Source organism: Carcharhinus amblyrhynchos, chromosome 13, assembly GCF_965287045.1.
Source record: "Carcharhinus amblyrhynchos chromosome 13, sCarAmb.v2.hapA, whole genome shotgun sequence".
Taxonomy (NCBI): Eukaryota; Metazoa; Chordata; class Chondrichthyes; order Carcharhiniformes; family Carcharhinidae; genus Carcharhinus; species Carcharhinus amblyrhynchos.
In genome coordinates this window covers 46,550,961-46,578,624 of record NC_137336.1, presented here as the reverse complement: position 1 = coordinate 46,578,624, position 27,664 = coordinate 46,550,961, and the positions used below count along the sequence as shown (strand labels likewise).

Sequence of the window (27,664 nt, the reverse complement as noted above, 5' to 3'; positions counted from 1 at the left end):
CACAGTATGTCACTATGTGATAAAAGGTAGACAGATTAGGAGTATAGACATACAGAGGGACCTGAGAGTGCAGGTTCACAAATCCATGAAGGTTGCGTCACAAGTGGAGAAGGTTGTTAGGAAGGTTTATGGAATGTTAGCCTTTATAGGAAGGGGTATAGAGTATAAAAGCTGCTGTCTAATGCTTCAGTTGTATAGAACGTTGGTTAGACCGCATTTGGAGTACTGCGTCCAGTTCTGGTCACCTTACTACCGGAAGGACGTGGAGTCTCTGGAAAGGGTGCAGAGGAGGTTTACCAGGATGTTGCCTGGCATGGAGGGGCTGGGTTACGAGGAAAGGTTGGAGAAACTGGGACTATTCTCCTTGGAAAGACGGAGATTGAGGGGGGACATGATAGAGGTATATAAGATACTGAAGGGAATAGATAGAGTTAATAGTGAGAGACTGCTCCCTAGACTGGGTACAAACACGAGAGGTCATGATTTAAGGGTGAGGGGGGAGAGGTATAATTTGGAAGTGAGAGGAAGGTTCTTTACGCAGAGAGTTGTGGGGGTGTGGAACGCGCTACCGAGTAGGGTGGTGGAGGCAGGAACGTTGGACTCGTTTAAGGTTCAGTTAGATAGACACATGAGTGAAACGAGGATGGAGGGTTATGGTAGGGGCTATTAAATAAGGTTAGAACCTCGGGAGACACCGGAAAAGCAGGCTTGTAAGATTAACGTTTTTGTCTTTTTATTCCGCAGGTGGAGGTCCACCTCGTGTCAAATGAGGGGCATGCACACGGTGGGTCGTGCGTGGGCTGCTCTTGGAAGTTCCGGGAGTGGCCTAGTACTTCGTGTCGGTGTGTGTGCTTGATCCTGGACCGGTAGACGGGCGCTGCAACAGCTCGGTGACTAGCACTGCTGGCTGTGCAGATACATGGATTTGGGCCTGTGTCTGTGGGAGTTTGTGCGTTCTCCCTGTGGTTGCGTGGGTTTCCTCCGGGCGCTCCAGTTTCCTCCCACACCCCAAAGATGTGCTCTTAGGCTGATTGGTTTTACCAAATTGACACTATTCTCCCCTGAATCTGGCTAAGTTAGGGGTTCCATTTGTAGACGCGCAGGGTAGAATAGGTGTAGGGTGATGAGGCAGCGCGGGCTCGTTGGGCCGAAGGGCCTGTTTCCCGTGCTGGGTTGTTCTTTGTTCTTTGTACTCCAGTTGCGGCCTCACCAATGCCCTATACAGCCGCAGCAAGACCTCCCTACTTTTATATTCAATCCCCCTCGCTATGAAGGCCAGCATCCCATTAGCCTTCCTGACCACCTGCAAGCTGGGTTTTTGCGACTCATGCACAAGGACCCCGAGGTCCCTCTGCACCGTCGCCTGCTGCAGTTTTTCGTCTGTGTGGAGTTTGCATGTTCTCCCCATGTCTGCTTGGGTTTCCTCTGGGTCCTCCAGTTTCCTCCCACAACCCAAAGATGTGCAGGTTAGGTGGATTGATCATGCTAAATTGCGCCTTAGTGTCTCAAAATGTGTAGATTGGGGAGGGGTTAGTGGGGTAAATACTTGAGGTTACGGAGAATAGGTCTGGATGGGATTGCACCTTAGTGTCGGGCAATTGTGTAGGGTTATGGGGATAGGGCCTGGGTGGGATTGTTATCGGTGCAGACTCAGTGGACTGAATGGCGTTCTTCTGCATTGTAGGGATTCTATAATATTACTGCAGTAGTACAATGAAGGTTCATAAGAACATAAGAAATAGGAGCAGGAGTAGGCCATCTAGCCCTTCGAGCCTGCCCCGCCATTCAATAAGATCATGGCTGATCTGTCGTGGCTCAGTTCCACTTTCCCGCCCTCTCCCCATAACCCTTAATCCCCTCTCTTATCAAAAACCCATCAACCCGCGTCTTAAAAATATTTAGCGAGGCAGCCTCCACCACTTCAACGGGCAGAGAATTCCAGAGATTCACCACCCTTTGAGTGAAGAAGTTCCTCCTCAACTCCGTTCTAAACCGCCCCCCCTTTATCTTGAGGCTGTGCCCCCTAGTCCTACTGTCTTTTTTGAGCCGGAAGAGTCTCTCCACCTCTATCCTATCCATCCCATTCATCATCTCATACATCTCAATGAGATCTCCCCTCATTCTTCTAAACTCTAACGAGTACAAGCCTAGTTTATTCAGCCTCTCCTCATAGTTCAACTCCGGTATCAGCCTAGTAAACCTCCTCTGCACTCCCTCTAAGGCCAAAATATCTTTGCGCAGGTGTGGCGCCCAAAACTGCACACAGTACTCCAGCTGCGGCCTCACCAATGCCCTATACAGCCGCAGCAAGACCTCCCTACTTTTATATTCAATCCCCCTCGCTATGAAGGCCAGCATCCCATTCGCCTTCCTGACCACCTGCTGCACCTGCAAGCTGGGTTTTTGCGACTCGTGCACAAGGACCCCGAGGTCCCTCTGCACCGTCGCCTGCTGCAGTTTTTCGCCACGTAAGTAATAATCCTTCCTACCATTATTCCTACCAAAGTGGACCACCTCACACTTGCCAACATTAAATTCCATTTGCCATTTCCTGGCCCATTCGCCCAGCCTATCTAGATCCTTCTGCAGACTCTCCACACCCTCCGCACAATTTGCCGTTCCACCAATCTTGGTGTCATCAGCAAATTTCGACACCCTACACTCGGTTCCCTCCTCCAGATCATCTATATAAATGGTAAAAAGCTGAGGCCCCAGCACTGACCCCTGGGGCACTCCACTAGTCACCATCCGCCAATCCAAATAGCACCCGTTGACCCCCACTCTCTGCCTCCTATTTGACAACCAATCCTCTATCCACGCTAACACCCTACCCCCAACTCCATGTCCCCCGACCTTCTGCAATAACCTCTTGAGGTACTTTGTCAAATGCCTTCTGAAAATCCAGAAGGTTCAATTAATATGTTGCGTGGTCTGAGGAAATACAAATAGGAAAAAAATTTAGGAAAATTGGGGTTGTAGTTATTTTTAATAAGTGAAGATTGAAGACTCTTTGATGGAGGCATTTAAAATTGTCAAGTGATAGGACAAACTAAAGAATAGATTGTTTCCGGTGGTTAAGGTTTTAGAATAAAGGGGTGTAGACAGAAAATTGAATATCAAGGGTGCAGGACAGACAGGCTTCCATGTTGTTACGTAGAAGTTTAGAATGAATTACTGGAATGAGTGATGAAGCAGATGCTAATTTAGCAGCACAGGTTAGCTGGGTGGCTGGAGTAATGAAGTACATTTCATTGCATGTCTACAGTACCTTGCATTCTTTCACACTTCCTTGCTGGAGTACCAGCACTGATGCTGATGGAGCAGAACTCCAAAAGCTCATGATTCCAAATTAACCTGTTGGACTTTAATTTGGTGTTGGGATGACTTACTGTTGTTGAGGTGGACAGAATAAGAACATTGCACTTCATTTTTAAGAATTCAATAGTAACCTGGCCTGTTAATTGACAGATTTCAAAACCGGTTAATTTTGATTTGGCCAAGTTTAGTATAAAACCAAATATCCAGTTTCAATAGACTGTCGCACTTTTTCATTTTGTTGACTTCTGGTCTGTTTCTTCAGCATTGCTTGCATTGTTGATCAGGTCATCAGATCAGGTTGCAATATATGGGCCCCTTACCGCACTGAACTTTGAAAGGTTGACTTCAAATAGATGCAAAAGTGATCCATCCTGAGTTTAATATATAATGTAAGATTGCTAAACAAAATGTGATAATGAACCATGTGTTAACAGTGCAGTTTACCAGAACGGTTCCCAGGGTAAAGGATTACAGTTTTTTTTCAAAGCAACAAGTAGTTAGAATTTGGAATATACCACCTGATGAGTGATGGATAAAGACTGAATAGTAAAGTAACCTTGAGAAAAGCTTGGAGAGAAAACATGCAGGACTATGGCTAAATTGTGGAGTAGCTTTGAAAACACAAATGGCTAAAAATGTGGAGAAAAAAATTGCAGGGATATGGCTAAATTGTGGAGGAGTTGGGACTAAGTGGTTTGTCCTTAGAAAGCACTAGCATAGACTTGTTCTGTATCTCATTGGCGCAGCTAAATTCTCATACTGGCTGCAAATGTAACGACAAAAGGGTTTGATTTTAAAAATTCCTTTTTTTTTCAATGTAACAGCTGTTATTGAGAGTGCATGTTGACGAGAAACTATTCTGTTTACAATGCGAGTTGTTCTGTGTGGCGGGTGAGCATTGAATGCATGTTTGCATCACAGATTACTCATTCACAATTAGTCCTCTGTTTGCATCTGTAGTAAGAAAGGTTGTGGGTTTTAAACAGTAATTAAATTGCCAGAATCACTTATCAAAGAGACTATCAATATAATTGCATCCTGCCAGTGTCTTAAGTGAAACAAACATTACCTGAACAGTTGTCATTAAAATCTGAGTAATGATAAACAATGTGATAAGGCATTTCTGTAAGGCCAGACAAAATGCAGACTAATGTTGATTCAGATATTACTCTGTGCAGCGTGCTCATGGTTTTGAATTAACTAGGTCAACGTAAGAAGCCTAACTTCTCCAATCCCTGTTGTTAATTAGTAGCTATAATGAGGAGCTGGAAGTGCTTTCAAGTTTAAAATACAATGCCTTTGAAGATTTTAGTTTTACATTTTAAACTGATTTAAAGCACATTTGTTGCTCTCCTACTAAAGGTTCCCAGTAACATTGAAATCATCTGCTCAATCCATATTAAATACGACATTCATAGCTAGTTTCATGGTTTAGCTTGTGAGTAACTGAACTATCGAAACTGATGTGATTTATTATTATAACATGTATTAGCATACAGTGAAAAATATTGTTTCTTGCGTGCTATACATACATATCGTACATAGAAAGGAAAGGAGAGAGTGCAGAATGTGGTTTACAGTTATAGCTAGGGTGTAGAGAAAGATCAACTTAATGCGAGGTACGTCCATTCAAAAGTCTGACGGCAATAGAGAAGAAGCTGTTCTTGAGTCAGTTGGTACGTGAACTCAGACTTTATCTTTTTCCCAAAGGAAGAAGGTGGAAGAGTGTATGTCTGGGGTGTATAGGGTTCTTAATTATGCTAACTGCAGCAGAAAATGTTAAAAGTATCAATGGATGCGAGACTGGCGTGCGCAATGGACTGGGCTTTGTTCACGGCCCATTGTAGTTTCTTGTGGTCTTGGACAGAGCAGGAGCCATACCAAACAGTGATACAACCAGAAAGAATGCTTTCTATGGTGCATCTGTAGAAGATGGTGAGAGTCGTAGCTGACATGCCAAATTTACTTAGTCTTCTGAGAAGATAGAGACATTGGTGGGCTTTTTTTTAATTATAATTAACTAAACTGTGAAGGTCCCAGTTTAATCTACCTGATGTCTCTGGTACTGAGTTTATGATTAGCTTTCTGATGTTTCAGGGAGGCAAAGTGGGTTGGCAAGTGCTTCCTCAGGGATGCTAATGTTCATTGCTGGTGTTCACCAAGAGGTCCTACTTATGCAGGATCTCAAACAAAATCCACCACATACTCGAATTCCATGGCTTTGACTGGCACACACTTAACACCCTGCAAAGTGATGGCAATCCCAATCTCTCAATGGCACAACTTCTGGTTGACAACAAACATCAACCACAAACTACTAACTGACCAGAGCATTAAATTTCCAGACTCCCATGGCAAATCTGGTCAATCCCCAACTGCTCGAGAACAGGCCAGAGAAGATGTGACCACTTGTTCCACTTGTGATTGTCACCAGCCAAGTCAGATCATCTTGTACTTCATTGTTGATTACCCTCTCAATTTTGCACACAGTACATTTCTCATGTTTATTTATCTATTGCTTTGAGCTGTCCAGTGCAATCCTGGATGGCCTCTTGTATTTTATCCTCCATAAACTCGGCCAGGCAAAATTTGACTGTGTCCTTACTCGCACCATAAACCATTCACATAACAATGGTTGCTGGTTCAGCACAATCTTGTTTTCAAATGCTTAATGGCCTCGCCCCTTCCCATCTCTAATCTCCTTAAATCCCACAGCCCTGTCTTAGATATCTGACCTCTTATAATTACTTATTCTCAAGTCCTACAGCCCTCTCTTAGATATCTGATCTCTTATTCTTTATTCTCAAGCCCCACATTGTCTTAGCTATCTGATCACTCATAATTCCTTATTCTCAAGACTTATAGTCCTCTTAGATATCTGATCGCTTATTCTTTATTCTCAAACCCTGCACCCTCTCTTAGATATGTGATTGCTTTTAATTCCTTATTCTCCAGGTCTTTGGCCCTTGATTAGATATCTGATCTCTTCTAGTGCTTCACTCTTGTGCATCCTCAGCTTTATCCTTCCACCATCAGTGGCTGGGCCTTTAACCACCAGGATTCTGGGATTCCCCTGCTGCATGTCTTCTTTCAGGATGCTCCTTAATGTCTATCCCTTAAGTAAACATTTGCCGTGACTTATTATTAAGTGACTTCTACTAGACTTTGTTTTATAACGCTCCTTTGTGGCACCTTGGCAACATTTGTTTCTTTAATCGTGCTACATAAATGTCACCATAAATAGATTTTAAAATGGATTGGGTCCAAAATGTTTCATTCTAGTACCTGACTTAATTGCCGCTGTTCTACTGATCGTATGATTTGTGAGCTTGTTGTGAGGAAAATGTTATCTGTGCAGCTAGGATTGCACCATTGTTTCCTATGCTGTTGATTCCCCTTTCATCCAGTGGTCCCTCTGCCCTGGGCTGAAATACCCTGCTCTGTTTGGCTCTGAGTCTATGGCTGGGTAACTGGTGACACTCTGCCATCACTGTTTCTCTTGCTCACCAATGAGATGGTGAGGCCAGCTCAATCCAATTACTCCCGAAGCTAAAATTGTTGCAAACTATCTCAAATTTCACTGGTTTTATCAGTGAGTTCAGTTCTGTGTTTCCAGTTGGTGATGAAAGCTGGGCCAAGTTGTTCTAAGATGCTGTGTTTCTTTGTATTTTGGTTGAGTCCATAAAACAAGTCAGGTTCTCATGCTATGAGTCACTAGTTGATGCAGTTCGTAGGCTTATAAGGAAATGGGAAGCAGTTTTTAACAAGTGAGTCTGCCTTGGGGAATGTAGTACAAGTATTATGCTTTGAGGTATTCTTAGAGAACGCTATCTTGATAAGCATAATGTTGATCAACTGTTGTGCCACCAAACAGTTAGTCAACTGTTTGTTTCACTGTTGTGAAACAAATGAATTGTTTCATTATATAGTCATTTTTGAATTTAGGTCTACAAGCTTATTTCATCTATAAGACTTAGTTCTTACTCCTTTGATTCCATGCTATTGAAATACTGGCTGCCTGAGTTCCATTCTTGGTCACCTTGCCAGCTGATACGGTAAATGGTTCTATCTCTTCAAGGCTCTTGCTATCTTAGAAAAAAAGTTTGTCCTTCAAACTGCAGCCCCCATCTCCTCCAACTGCTATTCCCTCCCCAGCCTTTGAATGTGTTGTCTATCAATCTTTGCAAATTCTTTTTGCAGTTCCATGCTGAATCTGTCCAGTCAGTTATCCACACTGATTAAAGCCAAGTTCTCTTATGAACATGGTGCATTTTCCCTCTTCCGCCTCTGATCTTTGCTGTTGACCTCTTTTCTGCAATGCTCCTTCTCTTTGGCACAACTTAGTGGACTCCCACCCATTAAACTACAGGTGGGCCACCTTTGCAAACTTTTTTGTACCTCAGCCATTATCTCATTCTCCAATAATTGTCAGCCTCTGCTCCTTGATGACATCATCTTCCAACATTGGATGAACTTCCACTTGTGTATTGATGATACGTTTCCCTCTCCACAACATCCTCCACTGCCTCTGTTGCCAAACTGCTCATCTGATTTGTAAGGTGCAGTTCTCCCAAAAGTATTGTCCCCGGCAGGAAATCTGCTGCGATTCCTGTTGGGTGGATCAGTGCGATCTAGATTACAATCTGCCCCCACTCATTTGGAGGTGGGGACATTCCCACCAGGAAAGAGATGTGCGAGACTGATAGACGCTGGCAAGCCTGGCTTCTGGGAGATCGGGACACCCTGTTTAAAGAGTGCCCCATCTCCAAATATCTCTATAGACTTCCCTATTTGCTGGCAAGTACCAGACCCCCACTTGCCAATAAAGACACTCCCTCTCCCCTCACCACCACCAACTTGAATTGCCACTATCGGAGCCCCCCTCCCCCACCAAAAAACATTTGAACAAAATCCCACTCTGGGGTTGTCAAAGTTACCGCCTTCAGGCTCCTCCCTGGTATTCACTAACCAGATTAGCAGTGTTTGAATCTGGCTGTAACACAAATGCATATTTAAATTAAGATTTAATTACTATGTTGCTGTGCAGGGGTGGATAGGCAGAATCCAAAATGAGTTCTCCCTAGTGAAGATCGTCTAATGGTCCCTTTCACGAGATTCCCTAGCCATTCCACAATTTGTGCCTGGGCAAGTGGGGCTGGAGATTCAAACCCCCCCCCCCCCCCCCCCCCCACCCAATTAAATGTTAGATAGAACTGAATAATTATTTTGGCATCTGCCATAGAATCTTGACTCTTGCCTCTGATTTTATCCTCCTCATGGTCACAGTGGAAGCTGAGGTTTGCAAATGTTGTCCTCTTCTGGCACTAATTCCTGCCCTTTATGAAGACAGCCTGCCGCCCTCTAGCAACATTGTCTTGTTTTGTGCAGGCCTGCCCAATCTGCTGCTTCAACCTTTTCCCATGCTTTTGTGCCCTCCAGACTCAATTAATCCAATGACCGCCTGCTGGCTTCCATGTTTCATAAACTTCTGTTCATCAAAAACCTTGCTCTTTATCCTATGCCAAGACCCACTAATCAATTCTTGCTGATTTGCATTGGCTCCCAGATGGATGGTACAGTGGTTAGCACTGCTGCCTCACAGCTCCAGGGACACAAGTTCGATTTCCAGCTTGGATCACTGTCAGTGCAAAGTCTGCACATTCTTCTGTCGGCGTTGGTTTCCTCCAGGTACTCTGGTTTTCTCCCACAGTCCAAAAGATACGCTGGTTAGGAGCTATGCTAAATTCTCCCTCCGTGTATCCGAACAGACACTAGAGTGTGGCGATTAAGGGATTTTCACCATAACTTCATTACAGTGTTAATGTGAGCCTACACGTGACACTAATAAATAAACTTTAAAAAAACCTACACTGTCAATGAAAATTTTTATCCCTGCGTTTTAAGCCAGTTGTGGCCTCACTTCTCCTTTATCTGTATCCCCCTCCAACCCTCTTAACTCTATTCCTCAGCCTGACCCCTCCTCCAAATTTGAGCTTTGCAAATGAGTGGGTTCAACAATTTTTGCTAGCGTTCAAAATCTGTTGCTGAAGAAGCTCTGAATATTTAGAAATCAAATTATATGTGGCATGGATTGTTTGGGGGCAATAATTGTATAAATTCTACAGGAATTCTAACTGGTAAGCTTCAGCTAAACAGATGCTTCATTATTAAAAATGAAGTTACTTCTAAATTTAGCTGATACTGTGAAGCTCTGAGAAGTCAATGATTTCACTTCACGCTGACCTCTTCAAACTTGAGAAGACATGAAGAATAAATTAAAGTTTTGAATGTCCGTGTGTTGGAGAACAGTAGTGACAAATTCTCTAAACCAGCTTAAACTTATAGTAATTGTTGGTATGAAGTGTCTGTCCCAGCGCAAGATTTGTTGCACTACAATGCTAATGTAAAACCTGGCCTGTCAATTCTCTTTTACATTTTTTAACAAATTTCTGTTAGATATTCCTTGACCTTTTCTCTGTCCCCTAATTTAATTCTGTTTTTATTATGTTTTGTGTTAAAGTGGTGATTCAGTCTGATTCTCGTTGAATGTTTTAAAACTTCTTTCTGGGTGAGAAAGAAGCCAAGATGGGAAAAATTGTAGAAGAACAATGTGACTAATTAGATATTTAAGCTTAAGCAGTTTATGCATTAACTGTAGTCAAGCAAATAATAAATAGCAGTTTGATGCTTAAACCATTGAAGCATAGTTTAATAAATGTTTGGCTGAAATTTTGATGCAGCAACCAATATTTTTTACACATTTGTGAAATCAGTGGCAAGGCCAGCATTTATTGACCATCCCTAATTGCCTTGAGAAGTTAATGGTGAACTGCCTCCTTGATGTTTCCTCAGCCACCTCGGGGAAGTTAAGAAGTCAGCCACATTGCTAGGATCTGGAATCTCATAGAACATTAGCACACTAGGTGGATTTTTACAAGGATTCCATGATTTCATAGTCACCATTGCTGACATGGGGTAAAATTCCGGATTGATTTAGTTAAATTTAAATTCACCAGCTGGATTTGAACTTCTGAACGTTCAGAGTCTAGCCCTCTTGGTTATTTGTCCAGTAATCTAAGCACCATGCTGTCATGGGGATTGGATGTTATAAAGTCAAATTAATCCAACTGAACACTTTCTTGAAAGTAAAGTTGGATCACATCATGAAGACCAATAGGTCTGTGTTTGTATTTAAATTCTAACATATCGTGCTTGTGCAGAAATAGTTGAGATAAATTAGCAGTCTGTCAGTCGTGAAATTAGCTGCACTGCACATGGGTAAATATGGGAGAGTGACATAATTAGATTTGCAGGGTAAAAGAAAGTTTTACATTTCCACGTCTTTAGCAATGCCATTTGGTCTGCAGTGAAAGAAAAAGCACAGTAGGAACGAGTTCCCTCCCTCTTGGCAATGACCACTGCAGCTATTTGGTCGTGATTTGAAGTGACAGCAGGATAAAACAGGGGGTAACATATTAACCTGGATTGAAGATTGGGTGGAGAGTATGCATAGATGGGTCTTTGTCTGATTGGTAGAATGTGATGAGTGGAGTCCTGTGCTGGGACATCAAATTTTACAACTTAAACCAATGGCTTGGATCAATGGAGCAAAGGCATGGTAGCTAAATTTGCAGATATCACAATAGGTAGGAAGGTATGTTGTTATGAAGATGTATAGGGAGTATGCAGATGGATATAGATGGGTTGAGTGTGTGGGCAAAAATCTGATAGATGGAGTTTGAGGGGAAAATATGAAGTGGTTCACTTTGGCAGGAATAATAAAATAAAACAGATTATTATTTAAATGGAGAACAACTGCAGACTGCTGAGGTACAGTAGGGTTTAGGTATTCTCATGTATGGCTCTAAGTTAGTATGCAGGTTGATGTGTAACCCTGAAAGTTAATGGAATACTATCTTTTATTATGAGAGGAATTGAACATAAAAGTAAGGATGTTATATTCCAGCTATTTGGGTAATTGGCGTGACTGCATCTTGAATATAGTATGGTGTTTTAGTCTCCTTGCTTAAGGAAGGATGCATATGTGTTGGAGGCGGTTCAGCAGAGGTATAGGAGGTTGATACCTGGAATAAGCGGGTTGTCTTATGAGGATATGTTGGAAAGGCTGGGCTTGTTTCCACTAGAGTTTAAAAGGGTGGGGGTTAACTTGATCAAAGTATACAAGATCCTGAATGGTATGGACAAGGTGCACGTTAAAGGGATGTTTCTACTTGTGGGTGAGTCCAGATCTAAAATTAGGAACTGCCTTTATAAGACAGATGAGAGAAAAGTTTTGAGGGTTCTACAAATTTGGACCTCTGACTCAAGGTGTTGGAAGTGGGGTCACTAACTATTTTTAAGGCAGAGGTAGATAGATTCATGTCAGGCAAGGGAATCAAAGTTTATCAGAAGTAGATGGGGAATATGGAACACAACAGTCTGATTAGCCATGAGCTTATTGCATGGTGGAGCAGGTTCAAGGCGTCAAGTGGCTATCTTCTGCACCTATTTTGTATTTTCATACAAGTAAATGGAAAAGGTACTTGGCAATTGATTGCTGTTTAAAACCATTTCTTGGGAGTCAATTGTATCATTTAGATCACAAATCCCAGGGTGACCTAGTCCTATGTCTCTGGCCTGCATAACATCTTGATCTTTTCTCTCTCGCCACTTAAATCTGTCTTGCCTAATCTAGATGTGCTCACCAGAGCTGTGCCATCACAATTTTCTAAGCTGAAGTCCATTAATTCAGCATGGGTGTGCAGTCCCATCTGGGCACTTCCAGTGATGTGATACTGGTGCACATATCTATTTATTTATCAATTTAGACCAGGTGACCTGTTCACAACTTTGTCGATCTTGAAAAATTATGTGGGCATGGAGTTTATAACAATTTTCCTGTACCAACAAAAAATCTGAGGCTATTACCTTATTAAATATTTATTGTTGAGTTCATAGAATGCTTAACATTCCAACCAATTAAGTTAAGACCCATGTGTTTAGAGGGTGTGGGATCATGATGGGTCCAGTGGGTGTGTAAATGTACTCATTATGTGGCAGGATTTTGCTTCGATACTTGAGAATGCTTTTGCAAGGCTGATCACTATCACCAAAATTATCCAACCAGTGCACTAAACAAATATTCAGGAATTAGATGTATATCCAAGGGTAAAATTTGGAGGCAAGAACTTAACAAACTGGTCTAAATTGATAAATAGATAAGTGCACCAACATCACATCATTGGAAGAGCCCAGATAGCACTGCATACTCACGCTGTGTTAATGGACTTCAGCTAAGAAAATTGTGGTGATACAGCTCTGGCGAGTACATCTAGATTAAGAAAAGATCACAGTAGCAAAATTAAAGGAGCCCCTACAAAATATTGTAGATGAAGCAAAATGAAGTTTGAACTCCAAAAAGACTGGAAGCCAGGAGAAATACTAGAAGAAACTAGATTGAATTGGATAGGGTCACTCTGAAGCAAGTTGATAAGTTGCTCTATTTAGGACAAATGATAGCACAAGATGGTGGGATGCGATAGTGAAACTAGAAGCAAGGCAGAGATAATAAAACAAAATTTTGTAAGATGAAGGATGTGTTAACAACAAGAAAACTAAAGCTGGTAATGAGGGGAAGAAGTATGATATTGCTCCATTTGATCCACTTTGCTGTATGTCTTAAAAATATGGACAATGAATTGGAAGAAAATAGAGGCTTTTAAAATGTGGATGCTAAGGTGTATGCTACAAACTCCATATGTAGAACATAAGGCAAATGATATGCTTGAAATTGCAAAAGTAAAATCAAACTTTAACAAGTGACAGCCAGAAAATATCATACTTTTTAGCCATTAAATCAGAACTAAAAAAAAGAGATTTCTTCTAGGGAGGACAGCAGAAAGAAGGTGTCAACCTAGACATCACCAAGTTGACCTGCAGTGGATAAGTAAGGATGGCGCAAGGGAGCGTGACGTGACGAGCAATATCTACAAGCAGCAGCAGGAGATTTTGCAGGCTTTGTTTAAACAAGTGAAATTCAGGATGTTCACAAGAAAATGAGGCAGCAGCTTCCTTCCACTGGAGTTTTCATTTTAAATCATTAATCTTTATGCAAAGCTAGTGGCAGCAAATTGTAACAAAGCTACTGCGCGCACGCAGTCCTAGGTATTAAACAAATGTGTAGCAATTGAGGGAGAAAAGGAAATTCCTGTTTTGTAATGTGCATATTGTGAAATGCATTTGACTTGCAGTTGAGTCTTTCTAACTTATCTTGCAGTGTATTTTGGACCTTGTGAGCAAGTTTTTCCTCTGGGCTTCAGGACCTTGCTTTCAGGCTCCAGTGGGCATCAAAAGCCCACAACTGTGATTTTCCACCCGGATTAGCATATTCGTGGCCATGTGATATTGTCGTTAGACTATTAATCCAGAAACCCAGCTAATGTCCTGAGGACTAGGTTTCAAATTTCACCATAGCGGATGGTGGAATTTGAATTCAATAAAAAAAAATCTGGAATTAAGCATCTTCTGATGACCATGAAGCCATTGTCGATTGTCAGAAAAACCCATATCGTTCGCTAATGTCCTTTGGGGAAAGAAATCTGCCATCCTTACTTTGTCTGATCTAGATGTGACTCCAGAGCCACAGCAATGTGGTTGACTCTCGACTGATCTCTGAACAAGGGCAACTAGGGATGGGCAATGAATGCTGGTCAGCCAGTGATACCCATGTCCCATGAATGAATAAAACAAAATCCCATCACATTGCATTGCCCAGAAAATGATGCTTGTAATTGTAAATATGAACAAGTTACCCATTCATTCTAAGTTTGCTTTGTTTGAATGAGGTGAGTGATTACGGGCCAGCTTGTGAATTGTGGACCATGTTCAGTTGTGTGTTCATTACCTCCCATGTCGTGCAACAGTTCCCAAGGCCCAAGGTGTCTGTGTTGGGAATGCAAGTGCAAGCTTGGGCGTTGCGTGCCGAGATCTAATTGCACTGCACAATTCTGGTGCCTCATATCCATCTGATTTGCCTGCCTGCCCCCCCAAACACAGCCAGATTCTTGTGTCGCCAAAGAAATTGTGCAAGTGGAATTTCAATAAATAGCTGGCAACAAAACTCTGGCATAAATATTTTTTGAGTTTTTTATTGCAAATGTGGCTGAAAATAATTATGTTGAGAAGATACTTGGTTCACCCTCGTGATGAGCCAGGATTTATTGGAACTGAAGAAGCGTTTGTTCAGAGCTCTTGACTCTGAGTCAGAGAACCACTAATGGAGCAGAAAGTGGAACCAGATCCAAAGGCTCCGTCAGATGATTGCAAATAAAAAGTCAGCAACCTGACCTAGGGATTAACGCAAGTTTCTGATTATAGATCTGTTGTCTTAAGTGCTGTCAGTACATGTGGTCATAGATCATCCAATAGTTAGGATTAATATCCAGTAGAGTTTGCAGTGCCTTAGCAGTGCAAAATATCAGTTTTCAAAAAATAAAGCTTCCAACTTCCCTCAGTTTCGAGGCCTGTGATTTATAAAGCTGATGAGCAAACTATCACAAGGATATGCTAATTTTCATCGTGATGTGGCAGTGTGAGAGAGGGAACCTTTTAATGGAAACCAGACACTAGGCTTTCCTCATGTAGATGTTATGTGAGGATTGTTTAAACAACTTCAGTGAATCTGGTGGCAACTATGCAAATATCATAAGTGTATTTGACTTGACACTGGCATAGGCATAATGAGAGCTTTCACCGCTTCACTTTATGAACTGGTTTGTGGTCACGAGTGAGCTACAGAAGCTTTTAACTGTTATCTTGAAAAGCAATTGAGCTTTGAGCTGAGTGGGTTAAGTCTGGTTGCAGTCAGGATAGCTATAGCACGTAGAATGCAGAAAGCTAACTTAGTTTAAGGAACTGAAATTTTGGGTGGGGAGCAGTGGTTTGGGACATTGCTCGCACAATGACATTGGAAGAGAATCTCTCTGCTTTGCATAAAACTTTGTCATGGTGCTTTTCGTGGCCAATCGCACAGTAAATCAAACCCTTTTGAAGTACAGGAGTCAAAAATGAAATCAGCAGGGTTCTTAACACTGAAATGGACCAAGCAGCATTCCCCTGAACTGTGTTCTGAGTGAGCTGTCTGAACTGAAATGTAAATTGAGGGTTAGCTGTGATGGAACTGAGGGTGACTGACTTCAGTGTTCTCAATGAAAAGCTGTTATTCTGGTTAATCTGTTGTGAATTCAGAAACAAGGATTAAATTGGTTGTGTCGACCAGTAAGATGCACGACCAGGTGTAGTTTGCATAAAAATCAACCTTTCTCCTTGAATGAGAGGATGTCAGAGCTCAGGCATACCCATGGTTATGCCAGCCAGCACACCCCCCCATTCCTACTGAATGCGTTAATTCTGTCATGTTGGGCAGAAAGTTCTCTCACCTGTCTTAATTTTGCCAGTCACATTTCATCAGCATCCCTGCATGTTCAAGTTTCTTTTCAGCAAAGAAAGTACTGTGTGTACCTTTGTTTTGAAATGAGTTAAAGAAGTAAGCATTCTGCAGGGAAAGGACCATCTTGCCTCTGTGTCCAAATGTGGAATTCTGCTCTGCATTCACTATGAAGAGCAGCTGAACATGGAAGTTGGTTACCTGGATTTAATAAAATTGTGGTGCTGCTCTGTTGAGAATACCATGAAGACTTGGTTCAGTGTCTTTTTCAGCAGGCACATCTTGATTGTTAAAAGACAATGAGTCCAAATAGCATAAGGTACAACAGTGGAGTTCTGAAAGTTTTCCTTGAGAAACTGCATAATTGTTACTACACTGAGCACACCAATCACAAAATGGTGATGACCATGGATGTAGTATACAAACTGAAGCACTAGGGACAGACACTGTATGGTTCAGTGATCGAAGATAGTTTAAGAACGATTTCAAGTATAATGTCACTAGCAAATTTTGAAATTTGCTGCTATGTTCCACTATCCATATTTCAAAAAAGGTGATTTCCCTGAATCTTGGGAAACACGATTGTCTATCATCCACAGTCTGTAAGTGACTGTGTATATGACTTGCCGTTTTCAACCCTTAAGCCAGTTTTTATCCAAATTGGCGCTGACTGTTCTAGTCCACAAGCCTCAATTTTGCTGACCAGCCTTTTGTTGTAGTACCTTGTCAACTACTTTCTTAAAATCTATATAGACAGCATCTGTTGCATTCCCTTGAACATTTTCTTGTTACTTCATCAAAAAAATTCATTCAATCTAACATGATCTGACTATTACAAATCTGAAATGGCATCCCTTAGCCATGTTAAACCTCTCCTAGGTGCCTTTATTCCCCTGATAATCGTTTCTAAAAACCTTATTGACCGCTGGTGTTAAACTGATAACTGTAGTTTCTAGGAATCTCTACACCAATTCTTGAATAAGGGTGTCAGATTTGCCACTCTCCAATTCTTTGGCAACCCCATGGTATCAGGGGAAGGTTGGAAGTTATGACGAGCCCCTCTGCATCTTCACTCCCACCTCCTTTAGCAACCTGGGTCGCAAGCTTTCCGGAGCAGGTGATATATCCACCTGAGGCATAGCCAGCTTTTTCATTGCCTCCCTATCAAGTTTCACCTGATCAGCATCGTCCATCCGGTTTCTGTTTAATCACGTTCCCTATTGCGTTCCTCATCCAAGGGCCCCTGGCTTCAGTCTCTCCCTCTTTTTTTTCTTCTATTTTTCCTCTCTCTCTCCCTGCTCCTTTGGAATGTAAAATTTATTGGACATTGCCATTTGACATTGGTGTTTATTCCAGCTCCTTACCTGCTCTGCAAACATTTCTCTTTGGATTTCAGTGATGCACAGCATTATTGAACATTAATTGAGTATGTTCTCCTCTTTTAGCAATTTTCTGTGCTACTGTGCAGCAGCCTTAGTGCTGACCAATTTCTTAGCCCTTATGCTGAGGGAAAAAAAACAAATGTTGCTTCCGTATGACAGTCTTGGTAACTAAATGTCTTTGTAATATGTGAGGGGGCGTTGGAAGATTTGTTGAACAGTACTTGGAGTTAAGGTGTATCTCAAATTCCAGTACAAGTAAAGATTTAAATTCTTATCAGCTGTCTTCATATTAGTTTAATTTTGCAGGGTTAATGGTGGTGTTGTGCTACTTACACCATCACACCCTTGTTGTTTAGATTTTGAAGGAAGTTCTGTGCCATCATTCTGAATTTTGTTATTTTGAAACCAGTGTTGCATTAAAAATGTATCTGTCTACAGTTTATTGTCATTGTTCACAATGATCTTTCCTGTTCTTTGTAATTATGTCTGCTCCTGCTGAAATGGCTCTGACACCCAGCTTGAAGGATAATTTATTTAAGCCCCCAATTTAATTTGTGTACCAATCTGCTGAGGAAAGTGCTGTTGCATTTTCCACTTGCCGAGCAGAAAATGAATCCGGTTCAGATGCAGGTACTCTGTTGCAGGCTTGTTTGATGCATATTCAGTTGGACTGGATTAACTTTTCATGTCCACACCCTCCATTTTGAAAATTGCATTCTTGTTCTGTGGGTATGAGGTTACAAGTGATAACTTCAGTTTATTACAGGGGTCATTGAGTGTCCTTGCATGCCATGCTTATAGCCTTGCAGGAGTGACTTTTGGTGCCCTGCATCCTCCTCTGATATTGCACACTGGTGCTGATGCATAGGCCATTTGACAATATGTGAATGAATGTACATTCTACAGAAATGGAGCTTCTGCCTTATTCCAATAATAAACCGCAATAAGATGGTGAAAGCAAAGGCTTTGAGTTGACAGCACCAGCAGAGGTGGATGGCACACTAGAGAAATGGGGCAGTAAACAGGGCCTGTGATTTGCTCACCCAACCTCATCAGAATGAATTCAAATGTGCCACCTTTAAACTTTCCTCTGTCCCAACCCCCTTCCATTCATTTGGCAATATTGACTCAGTATTGAGCACCCAGACTAGCTCGAACAAAGATCTACATGATGATGAGTAGAAAGCTCAAGAGTCTTGAGAAATGAGAACCGTCATAATGATTTCATCTTTTATTCATGCTGAAGGCATTAAAGAACAAGACTAGACCCGATTTAATACAGCATTGCCCAGAGACTTCAACCTTTCTTTCAGCCCTTTACCCCCCACTTCAAGGCCATGTGGCACATGTGTATTCTGAATTGATGGTGACCATCCCTGTCTTGGATTAATCAGGAAAAAAGTTTCTTCAAATGGACAATATATGCTGGTCAGCCAGTGATGCATATGTCCCACAAACGAATAAAAACAAATGTTTGAGTGACTTCCAAATGACAAGAGGGCGGTTCTGCCTGAGTGTAGTGGGTTGGAAAGGAGGCTTGTGTTGCCTTTGCACTCAATGCTGGTCTAACTTGTGGCTTCTAGCTCCACCTCCACAAACCCAGGTTTTATCCCCAGTGGGAAGTTATAATCCTCACAATTTTATCCAATAGTTAAAAGTAACATGCAAGGGAATTTACCTAACTAATCGTTTAAAGTTTTTAAAAGTTTTTTTATATATCATAAGTTGCCTTGCATTTACACAGCAATGACACGACAGTGAAAATCCCTTGGTTGCCACACTCCGGTGCCTATTTGGTACACTGAAGAATTTAAAGTGGCCTATGCACATAACCTGCACATCTTTTGGACTGAGGGGGGGAAATAGGAGCACCCAGAGGAAACCCACGCAGACACGGGGAGAACGTGCAGACTCCGTACAGACAGTGACCCAAGCTGGGAGTTGAATTGGTGCCAATGGTGTCAAACGTTATAACAACCAGAATGATCTACAAATGCAGAGTCTTTCCATTTAGTTTATTTCACTCATTGCAATATACAGAGGAGATGACTAAGGCAGCAAAACAACTGGTGTCCCATCCCCTGCTCAATCTTTGATGTTATGGGCACAATGTTTTACTAAAGTGATTGAGGGTGAATACAAATTGCCAGTAAATTAAAATAATTTCTACTAATTATATCCATATGATTGTCCAAATGCAGTTTCCAGGTGGAACTTTATCCAGGAAATGAATCTGGAACCACCAGTGCAATGCTTGTGGGCACATTTTGTGCACATTAACACATTTTCAAACCAGAAGGATGCTTAATGGGAAACTGTTTCCTCTCAAGATGTTTGTTTTTGATTGGACATTGGACATTGACTGTGCTTTCAGTGGTGCTGCAAAATATGAAACCAGTCACATCTCCTCCTGAGTAATTGAGGGTTAATTTTAAAGCAGCTCACTGCCACTGACCAACAGTGGTCTGGTAGCTGAAAAGAGGTGTTTATTTTGACCACATTTTGCTCAGTTCATACCTGGAGCGATGTTTGAGATATGAATTTTTGCTCTCTCTGTTGCTCACGTTGTGCGCTGATCAATACAGTGTAAGTCATGTCTTGCGGGTGCTAGCAAAGATATCCAGCCAAACGTTTACATGCCATTACTTGTGTAAGAACATAAGAACATAAGAAATAGGAGCAGGAGTAGGCCATCTAGCCCTTCGAGCCTGCCCCGCCATTCAATAAGATCATGGCTGATCTGTCGTGGCTCAGTTCCACATACCAGCCCTCTCCCCATAACCCTTAATCCCCTCGCTTATCAAAAACCCATCAACCCGCGTCTTAAAAATATTTAGCGAGGCAGCCTCCACCACTTCAACGGGCAGAAAATTCCAGAGATTCACCACCCTTTGAGTGAAGAAGTTCCTCCTCAACTCTGTTCTAAACTGCGCCCCCCCTTATCTTGAGGCTGTGCCCCCTAGTCCTACTGTCCTTTCTGAGCGGGAGGAGTCTCTCTGCCTCTATCCTATCCATCCCATTCATGTGTGTATGTGTTGGGTAAGCAGGACAGAATCTAATAGCTTCTGTCACCTTAGCGTCCACGCCTAAGCTTTTCAAATGTAGCATTTGACAGTTTCCAGTTGTGGCATATCAAAAATTAGAGGAAATGTTAAGCTGGCATTATTATTGAAATATTGTGGCTTGTGCTACAGCTGTTAATTGAACTTGGTGTGAAATAGTGTAATTTTTAGTGTGACTTTAGGGATTATTGTTGATATTGCTGTTTAATGTCTGGATTCAGTTTCTTTTCAAATCTGTATTTTTGCTGATCTGTACTAAATACAAATATTGTAATACATGGTCAATTATTTTTGTCACCTGGCCCATTTGTATGTGCGCGTGCCTGTGTACATGTGTATTTAAGATGATAATTTGTTTCTTTTAGCTGCAGTTTGATATAAACACACACATTTTGCAATCTGGGTTTCGTGTTCCAACAAATGGTATTTACGGGCAGCAGCGGAGGAAGACTATGCCTTTGGACTTGCTTCAAGAGAGGATAAGTTAAAAGCCCATGGTATTAAGAGTAAAATCCTGGCATGGATAGAGGATTGGCTGACAGGCAGAAGGTAGAGTGTGGGGATTAAGGGGTCTTTTTCAAGATGGCTGCTGGTGACCAGTGGTGTGCCTCGGGTCGGTGCTGGGCTCACAACTTTTCACAATATACATTAACGATTTGGAAGAAGGAACTGAAGGCACTGTTGCTAAGTTTGCAGATGATACAAAAGTATGTAGAAGGGAGGGATATTGTAGTATTGGGGAAGCTGCAGAAGGACTTGGACAGGCTAGGAGAGTAGGTAAAGAAGTGGCAGATGGAATACAATGTGGAAAAGTATGAGGTTATCCACTTTGGAAGGAGGAATGGAGGCATAGACTATTTTCTAAATGACAATGCTTAGGAAATCAAACACAAAGGGACTTGGGAGTCCTCATTCAAATTCTGTTAAGGTTAATGGCAGATTCAGATTTAGGAAGACAGATGCAATGTTAGCATTCATGCCGAGAGGGCTAGAATACAAAAGCAGCGATGTACTTCTGAGGCTGTAAGGCTCTGGCCAGAACCCATTTGGAGCATTGTGAGCACTTCTGGGCCTGTATCAAAGGAAGGATGTGCTGGCCTTGAAAGGATCCAGAGGAAGTTCATAAGAAGATCCCTGGAATGAAGAGCTCATCGTGTGGGGAATGATTGAGGACTCTTGGTCTGTACTCAGTGGAGTTAAGAAGGATGAGGGGGAATCTTATTAAACTTGCAGGATACTGCGAAGCCTGGATAGAGTGGATGTGGAGAGGATGTTTAGGCTAGCGGGGAAAGGCTAGTGCCTTTAACACAAAGGATGAGAAGGAATTTCTTCCACCAGAGTGGTGAATCTGTGGAACTCTTTGCCACAGAAGACTGTGGCGGCCAGAGCTTTGAATGTCTTTAAGACGAGGTTGGTTCTTGATTGATAAGGCGATTGGGGTTATGGCGAAAAGGCAGGAGAAAAGGGATGAGAAAAATATCAATCATGATTGAATGGAGCAAACTTGATGGGCTGACTGGCCTATTTCTGCTCCTATGTCTTATGGTCTTATGGGATACAGTTTAGTTTGCACCTCTTCCTTTGCTGACATACATTGTCCTCATGTTCAAAGCCCTCCATGCCTTCACCCCTTCTTAACCTTGCCTAGTCTTTTAAGCCTGCCCCCACCCAGCTCCAGGTCTCCCTTCTGATTTTTGACTCCAAATGTTACCCTACCATTTGACTAGATGAGGCCTTCAATCACCCTCCTCCTCACCCTTTGGAAAACACTCTGCAATTCTCTTTCTCCACAGCAAAGTTTTATGCCACTTAATATCTTAATTTATTAGGAAAGTAAACTAAAGTGTGCTTCAGTGTTGAAGGTGCAATATAAATGAAAGATGTTGATTAAATTCACTTGAGCTGTTTGTGAAATGTAAGCTCGCATCTTCTAAATAGCTTACGACTTTTGCTGTGTTCCTGAAAGTTGCCAATGGAGTGATGGTGTTTACTTTTGTTTCCACCCAAGAAATTCCAGAGCATCAAAGTATTGCCTGATTTAATTTCTCTTCTGTCTCTCCCCACTCTTTGATGTTGCATACATGCTGCCATGTCCTCCCTTAGTGGAAGGGTGCGACTGTCTGGAACTTGAGCCGCTTTCCAAATGGTGGTTAACCATTCAAGTGGAAAATGTGTAGTTGAGCAAGGTTTTCTATTTTGCCATACCAAAAATGAAGCCATTTTTTCCTTAAAAAAAAGCTTCAATTTTGCAGCCATGGGGAGATCTGTTAGCGTGCAATTCAGTCAAGGGGAAAAGAAGCTACAGTGAGAGCTTTTCCACATGATCTTAATTATTCTGGTGGCATGATGGTACAGAGATCAGCACTGCTGCCTCAGTGCCAGACTTCAATTCCTTTAGGTCTGTGTGGAGTCTGCACGCTCTCCCCGTGTCTGCATGGGTTTCCACCGGGCGCCCCAGTTTCCTCCCACAGTCCAAAGATGTGCAGGTTAGGTGGATTGGCAATGCTGAATGCCCCTTGATGTCAGGAGAACTCGCTAGGGTAAGTGGGGTTATGGAAATAGGGCCTGGGTTGGATTGTGGTCTTTGCAGACTCAATGAACCGAATGGCCTCCTTCTGCACTGTAAGATTCTACAATTTTGCTCACTGGTCAGTTTCAGGGACAATAACTTGTAGCTCAATGCTCTGTTCATAATTATGGCCTCACTTCAAGACTGGCAGCTTACCTTGGTAAAGTGTGCATTTTTATAACTGTCTTTAGCAAGACATCCCAAAACTCCTCAGCCAATGAATGCAAGGACACAAGTCAATTTAATACAGCAAGAAGCCACAAGCAGTAACTGACCAGCTAACCTTTTGCTGGTGGTGGTTGAGGGGGGAATGTTGGTTAGGACAGAAGGGGGACTTGTTTCAGTACTGCCTTAAAATGTTGACTTAGATTGTGCATAGTTTATCCTTGTATTTGTTTAACAGCAACATGCCCAATGCTTCACAGGGTGGGTGGGGGTGTGGAGGCTGAAGTGGAAGGAAAATTAGAGTTGCAGAAACATTAGGGGTGGTGGCTGAACATTGGAGCAGCAGACACTTAGTTACACCATTGCTTTTAAGTCTCAGTTTTTTTGGCTTTAAGTTTTGCTCTTTGGCTGGTGGGTGTTCTTAAGTTTGGGATTGCAAACTGAGGTCACCATCTTTTATGCCTGAGTTGTGTTCTATACCTCTGGTTACCTAAACAAATTGTAGTCTGTCCGTCCAGATTTAGATTGAGAATGGAGGTTGCTGCTATTTGAGGCAGTGTTGACAAAGACCAGGGGACAAAATTTAGTAAGATTTCCCAACCAGCATTGTGTGAAGGTTTTGCAAATTGGTTAGCAATTTCAAAGGCAGATAAGCAATTAAATGTGAAAATGCAAAATTGCTCAATGCGATTAGTTTCCCCACCAGCTTTGCAAAAATGTCACCTTGCTGTCTGGCTCCTCTTTTCAAATGTGTTGAATGGGGTGAAGTTCTGAACTTTGTGGCATCTTTAGCTCATATATGCAGTGCTGCAGATAGGAACTAAATTTGTGACTGAAAGTTAGGGTTTATCCTTTGCAGCCTCAAAGCTCTTCCAATGGTATGATTCATAATTACTGCTGAATAACCTCTATTGAAAAGTAACTTCTACATCTGTGGCGATTTGCTTTTTCAGTTTCGAATTAATTCTCTTCAGCTTTTTTTGTCTCTTTTTCTCTATCAATTCAATCCAATCTTTCATTCTCTTTTCCCCTCCAGTTTTCAGCACCTCATTTGACATTGAATTCACTTCTGACTTGAGCTCCTGTTTTAGTTGTATTATTTATTAATTTTTCTTCAATCTGGTTAAGGACGTACACAGTTGTTTGACCTATTCACCTGGGCCCCAGATCACATTTGACAACTCAGTGCAAAATCTCATGGAAAGTACATGTGGTCAAAGCAGGTGTTGATTATTTGCCATTAACTGTGTTCTGGCCCAGTTTGCTGACATACTTCCTCTGATTTTTAGGGCTGCAATGGAAACCACATAATAAAATCAATAGCACCCAATGTTAGCTCATTTACTGATTCATTCTCGGAATGGTGAACTGATGTTGAAAGATTTTTGTATTTGCTGAGTTTCAGTACAACACCTTGCCATATATGAACATTTTTAATATTTATCTATTACAGGCCAAAAACAAAGAGACTGGAGTCTTAGCTGCTGCAAAAGTTATTGAGGTGAAGAGTGAAGAAGAACTTGAAGACTATATGGTGGAAATTGAGATTCTAGCCTCTTGTGACCATGCTTACATTGTTAAGCAGCTGGATGCCTTCTTTTATGAAAATAAATTATGGGTAAGGAGGAGATTTATTTCTTTTTGTTTTGCTAACAAGTGAGACTCCCTGGTTATAAATTACCACTGGGTAGTTGGTGAACTATTATTGCTGAGTAGATGGGGAACCAGCTGTCAGTCATGGACAACGTTCCAGGCTACAAGGAGGTGCATGGAAATTGTCGTGAATGGATTGCTCCACCTTTTTCCTTCCTGAATTATTTTCCACAGCATTGTGGCCAGCATGTCAGCAGTTCATGTGGTGACTGAAGGTTGTACATTATTAAAACTGAACAAGCAATCTTTTTTAAAAGGGAAAATCCAATTTAATTTTCCCCCTTACGGGCATGCAGAATTGTTGCAGAGCCTCTATCAGCATTGGTAGAATCCACAGATTCCAACTCTGCAGAAGGAGCCCATTCAGCCCATCTAGTCTGCACTGCTCTTCAGTAACCCTGTGCACTTACCATGGCTTAACTATCTATCCTACATATCTTGGGATGCTAAGTGGCAATTTAGCATGGCCAATCCATCTAAACTGCATATCTTTGGACTGGGAGGAAACTGGAGCATCCAGAAGAAACCCACGCAGACACTGGGAGAATATGCAACTCCACACAGTCATCCAAGACTGGATTTGAACTTGGGTCCCTGGTGTTATGAGGTAGCAGTGTTAACCACTGTGCCACAGTGCTGCCCACTATCTTGAAATAGATTTTGAAACACTGATGTTTTACTTGTGTTAGACACTAAAATTCTCAATGTTTGGTGATAAGTAATGGTCAGTTGTGAGGTTTTGTCTATTAATTTTAGTTCTTGCATGTTCAAAACTTAGCACCATACATGATAATGTCAGTTTCATATTCCAAAGATTCCCCTTTGTGGTAAGATGCCCTTTTGCATTTAGAAATGTATTCACCTTACTCCTCTGGCACCTCTTCCTTTGAGCTCCTTTCCATGTTCCAGCTCTCTCTCCTTTTGTTTAAAATCCTCCTTCTTTACCGTCTCCCTCCCTCAACCCCTTCATGGAGTGACTTGCTTGCCTTTATGCCTTCAATCTGTAACATAACTTGCCTTTTGCAGTTCTCACAAAGCCTAGCCCTCCCTTATAAGCTTTCCTACCCTTTCTGAACCCTTTCTGAGGGAGTTGAGCTAAGAAGAGAGGCTGAATAGGCTGGGCTTGTACTCGTTAGAGTTTAGAAGGATGAGGGGGGATCTTATTGAGACGTATAAGATGATGAAAGGGATGCATAGGCTAGAGGTGGAAAGGTTCTTCCCACTCAAAGGACAGCAGGACTAGAGGGCACAGTCTCAAGATAAAGGAGGGGGGGGGGGTGCAGTTTAGAACAGTTGAGGAGGAACTTCTTCACTCAAAGGGTGGTGAATCTCTGGGATTCTCTGCCCATTGAAGTGGTGGAGGCTACCTCACTAAATATATTTAAGACGTGGGTAGATAGGTTTTTGGTAGGCAAGGGGATTAAGGGTTATGGGGAGAGGGCGGGAAAGTGGAACTGAGCCACTTCAGATCAGCCATGATCTTATTGAATGGCGGGGCAAGCTCGAAGGGCTAGATGGCCTACTCCTGCTCCTATTATGTTCTTAACCTTGCCATTTGTGTATCCTCTCTTCCCTGGTCTGGATCATGGGCATGGCTGTCAGGGATCAAGTCCTTTCCGTCTCTCTCTCTCTCTCTCTCTCTCTCTCTCTCTCTCTCTCTCTCTCTCTCTCTCTCAAAACACTAAAACTCCCTGTCCTGTTCCAGTTAAATTTTCTTCTGTGTCTGTCCCTTTTTTGGGGAGAGGGCCTGCGTGAAAAGTGTCCCCCTGTTATTTAAATTGCATTTTTGGGTGAATTTTTGCTCACTGAGGTGTGAAATATCCATTTGGGGTATCTGATAATGATATCAAGTACTTTCAGGTCATACATCAGATCAGACTGATGGTGCCTGAATTCATTTCCCATAGGGCTGCTCTGTGGAGGAGACTTTTACACTTGATCTGGGCTTGATTTGAACCCAAGTAAACAACCAGTGTCTAACCCATGGCACTGCCCAGTTACACCCAACTTCCTTCCTCACTCTAGTTCTGCATTATGATGCTGTTTGTGAATATATTTGGACTGTTCTGACCATACAACTCAAGAGTTTATAATTGCTCATTATTGAACAATTGCAATTCAATGCAATAACAAGAATAAGTGCAGTAAATCAGCGCTTTTGAATGTTCCCTGGTATTTATGATTAAACAATTAACCTGTCAATACCTTGTGTATCCATGCAAACTTTGAAGAGGTGCTTTCTTAATTGCATAGATCTCTTTTGTAATTATCAGCCGAGGAATTGATGACGGGTACTTTTTATGACTTGTTCCAATTTTCTTCTCACACCTAGTGGTTCACTAAGGCAGATTTTTGTCTGTTTCCATAGCTAGTTATTCCTGGAATAGGTCGCTAATGTGACTGGAGGCTTAATGCCATACAACATTAAGCACAGCTGACCAGGAAAGTCCTGCATTTACTGTCAGCCATTGGCATGTTGGGTTTGCAGATTGACACTCAACCTGTTTGACCGTGTTATGAACACACCTTGGTCATCAGGTCCCGGAATGAGTGTCAAACCTGGAGTTGCTGCCTCAGAAGCAAGGATGTGACCTACTGCATCTCAAGACCTCCCTTATTGTCGTGTAATCGCATCTTTTTAAGCAAATCTAGGGCCAGAGAAAAACTATCTGCTTACTTCAAAAAGTACATGCAGTCACACACATTGAAGCTAATGAGCAGAAATACACAAACGATGCCAAATTTCAGAAATGTTTCCAAGATGGAAACACCAAAACATGGTCATAAATTTAGTGGACTTTCCTGCCATTTTGTATTCGACTTGTGTTGATATGATGTATTAAAATTCTCATTTTTAAACAAAAACTGCTGGAATACTTGAGTTTTGTAAGTGCTCATTTCCTTCCCACACAGTTTTGATTTAGTCAAAGAAGCAATGGATTTCATTTCGCTAATTCAGTGATGAGAAAAGGTTGTTAAATCCTTATCCAGAAAACATGAATTCTACCTGGTGGGTACTGAGCTGATTGACTTGGATTTGTTACAGGGACACATTCAGTTAATTTAAGTA

The 27,664-nt window shown here is 41.9% G+C and overlaps 1 protein-coding gene across 2 annotated transcripts in view; it reads left to right on the top strand.

Annotated features, from left to right (window-relative positions):
* stk10 (serine/threonine kinase 10) overlaps positions 1 to 27,664 on the top strand; it is a 105,720-nt gene that overhangs the window by 7,039 nt on the left and 71,017 nt on the right. For both annotated transcript variants that reach the window (XM_080201642.1, XM_080201641.1), the window contains exon 2: positions 24,395 to 24,559. In XM_080201642.1, the coding sequence (XP_080057768.1) occupies positions 24,395 to 24,559 (165 nt within the window). The remainder of the gene's footprint in view (positions 1 to 24,394; positions 24,560 to 27,664) is intronic.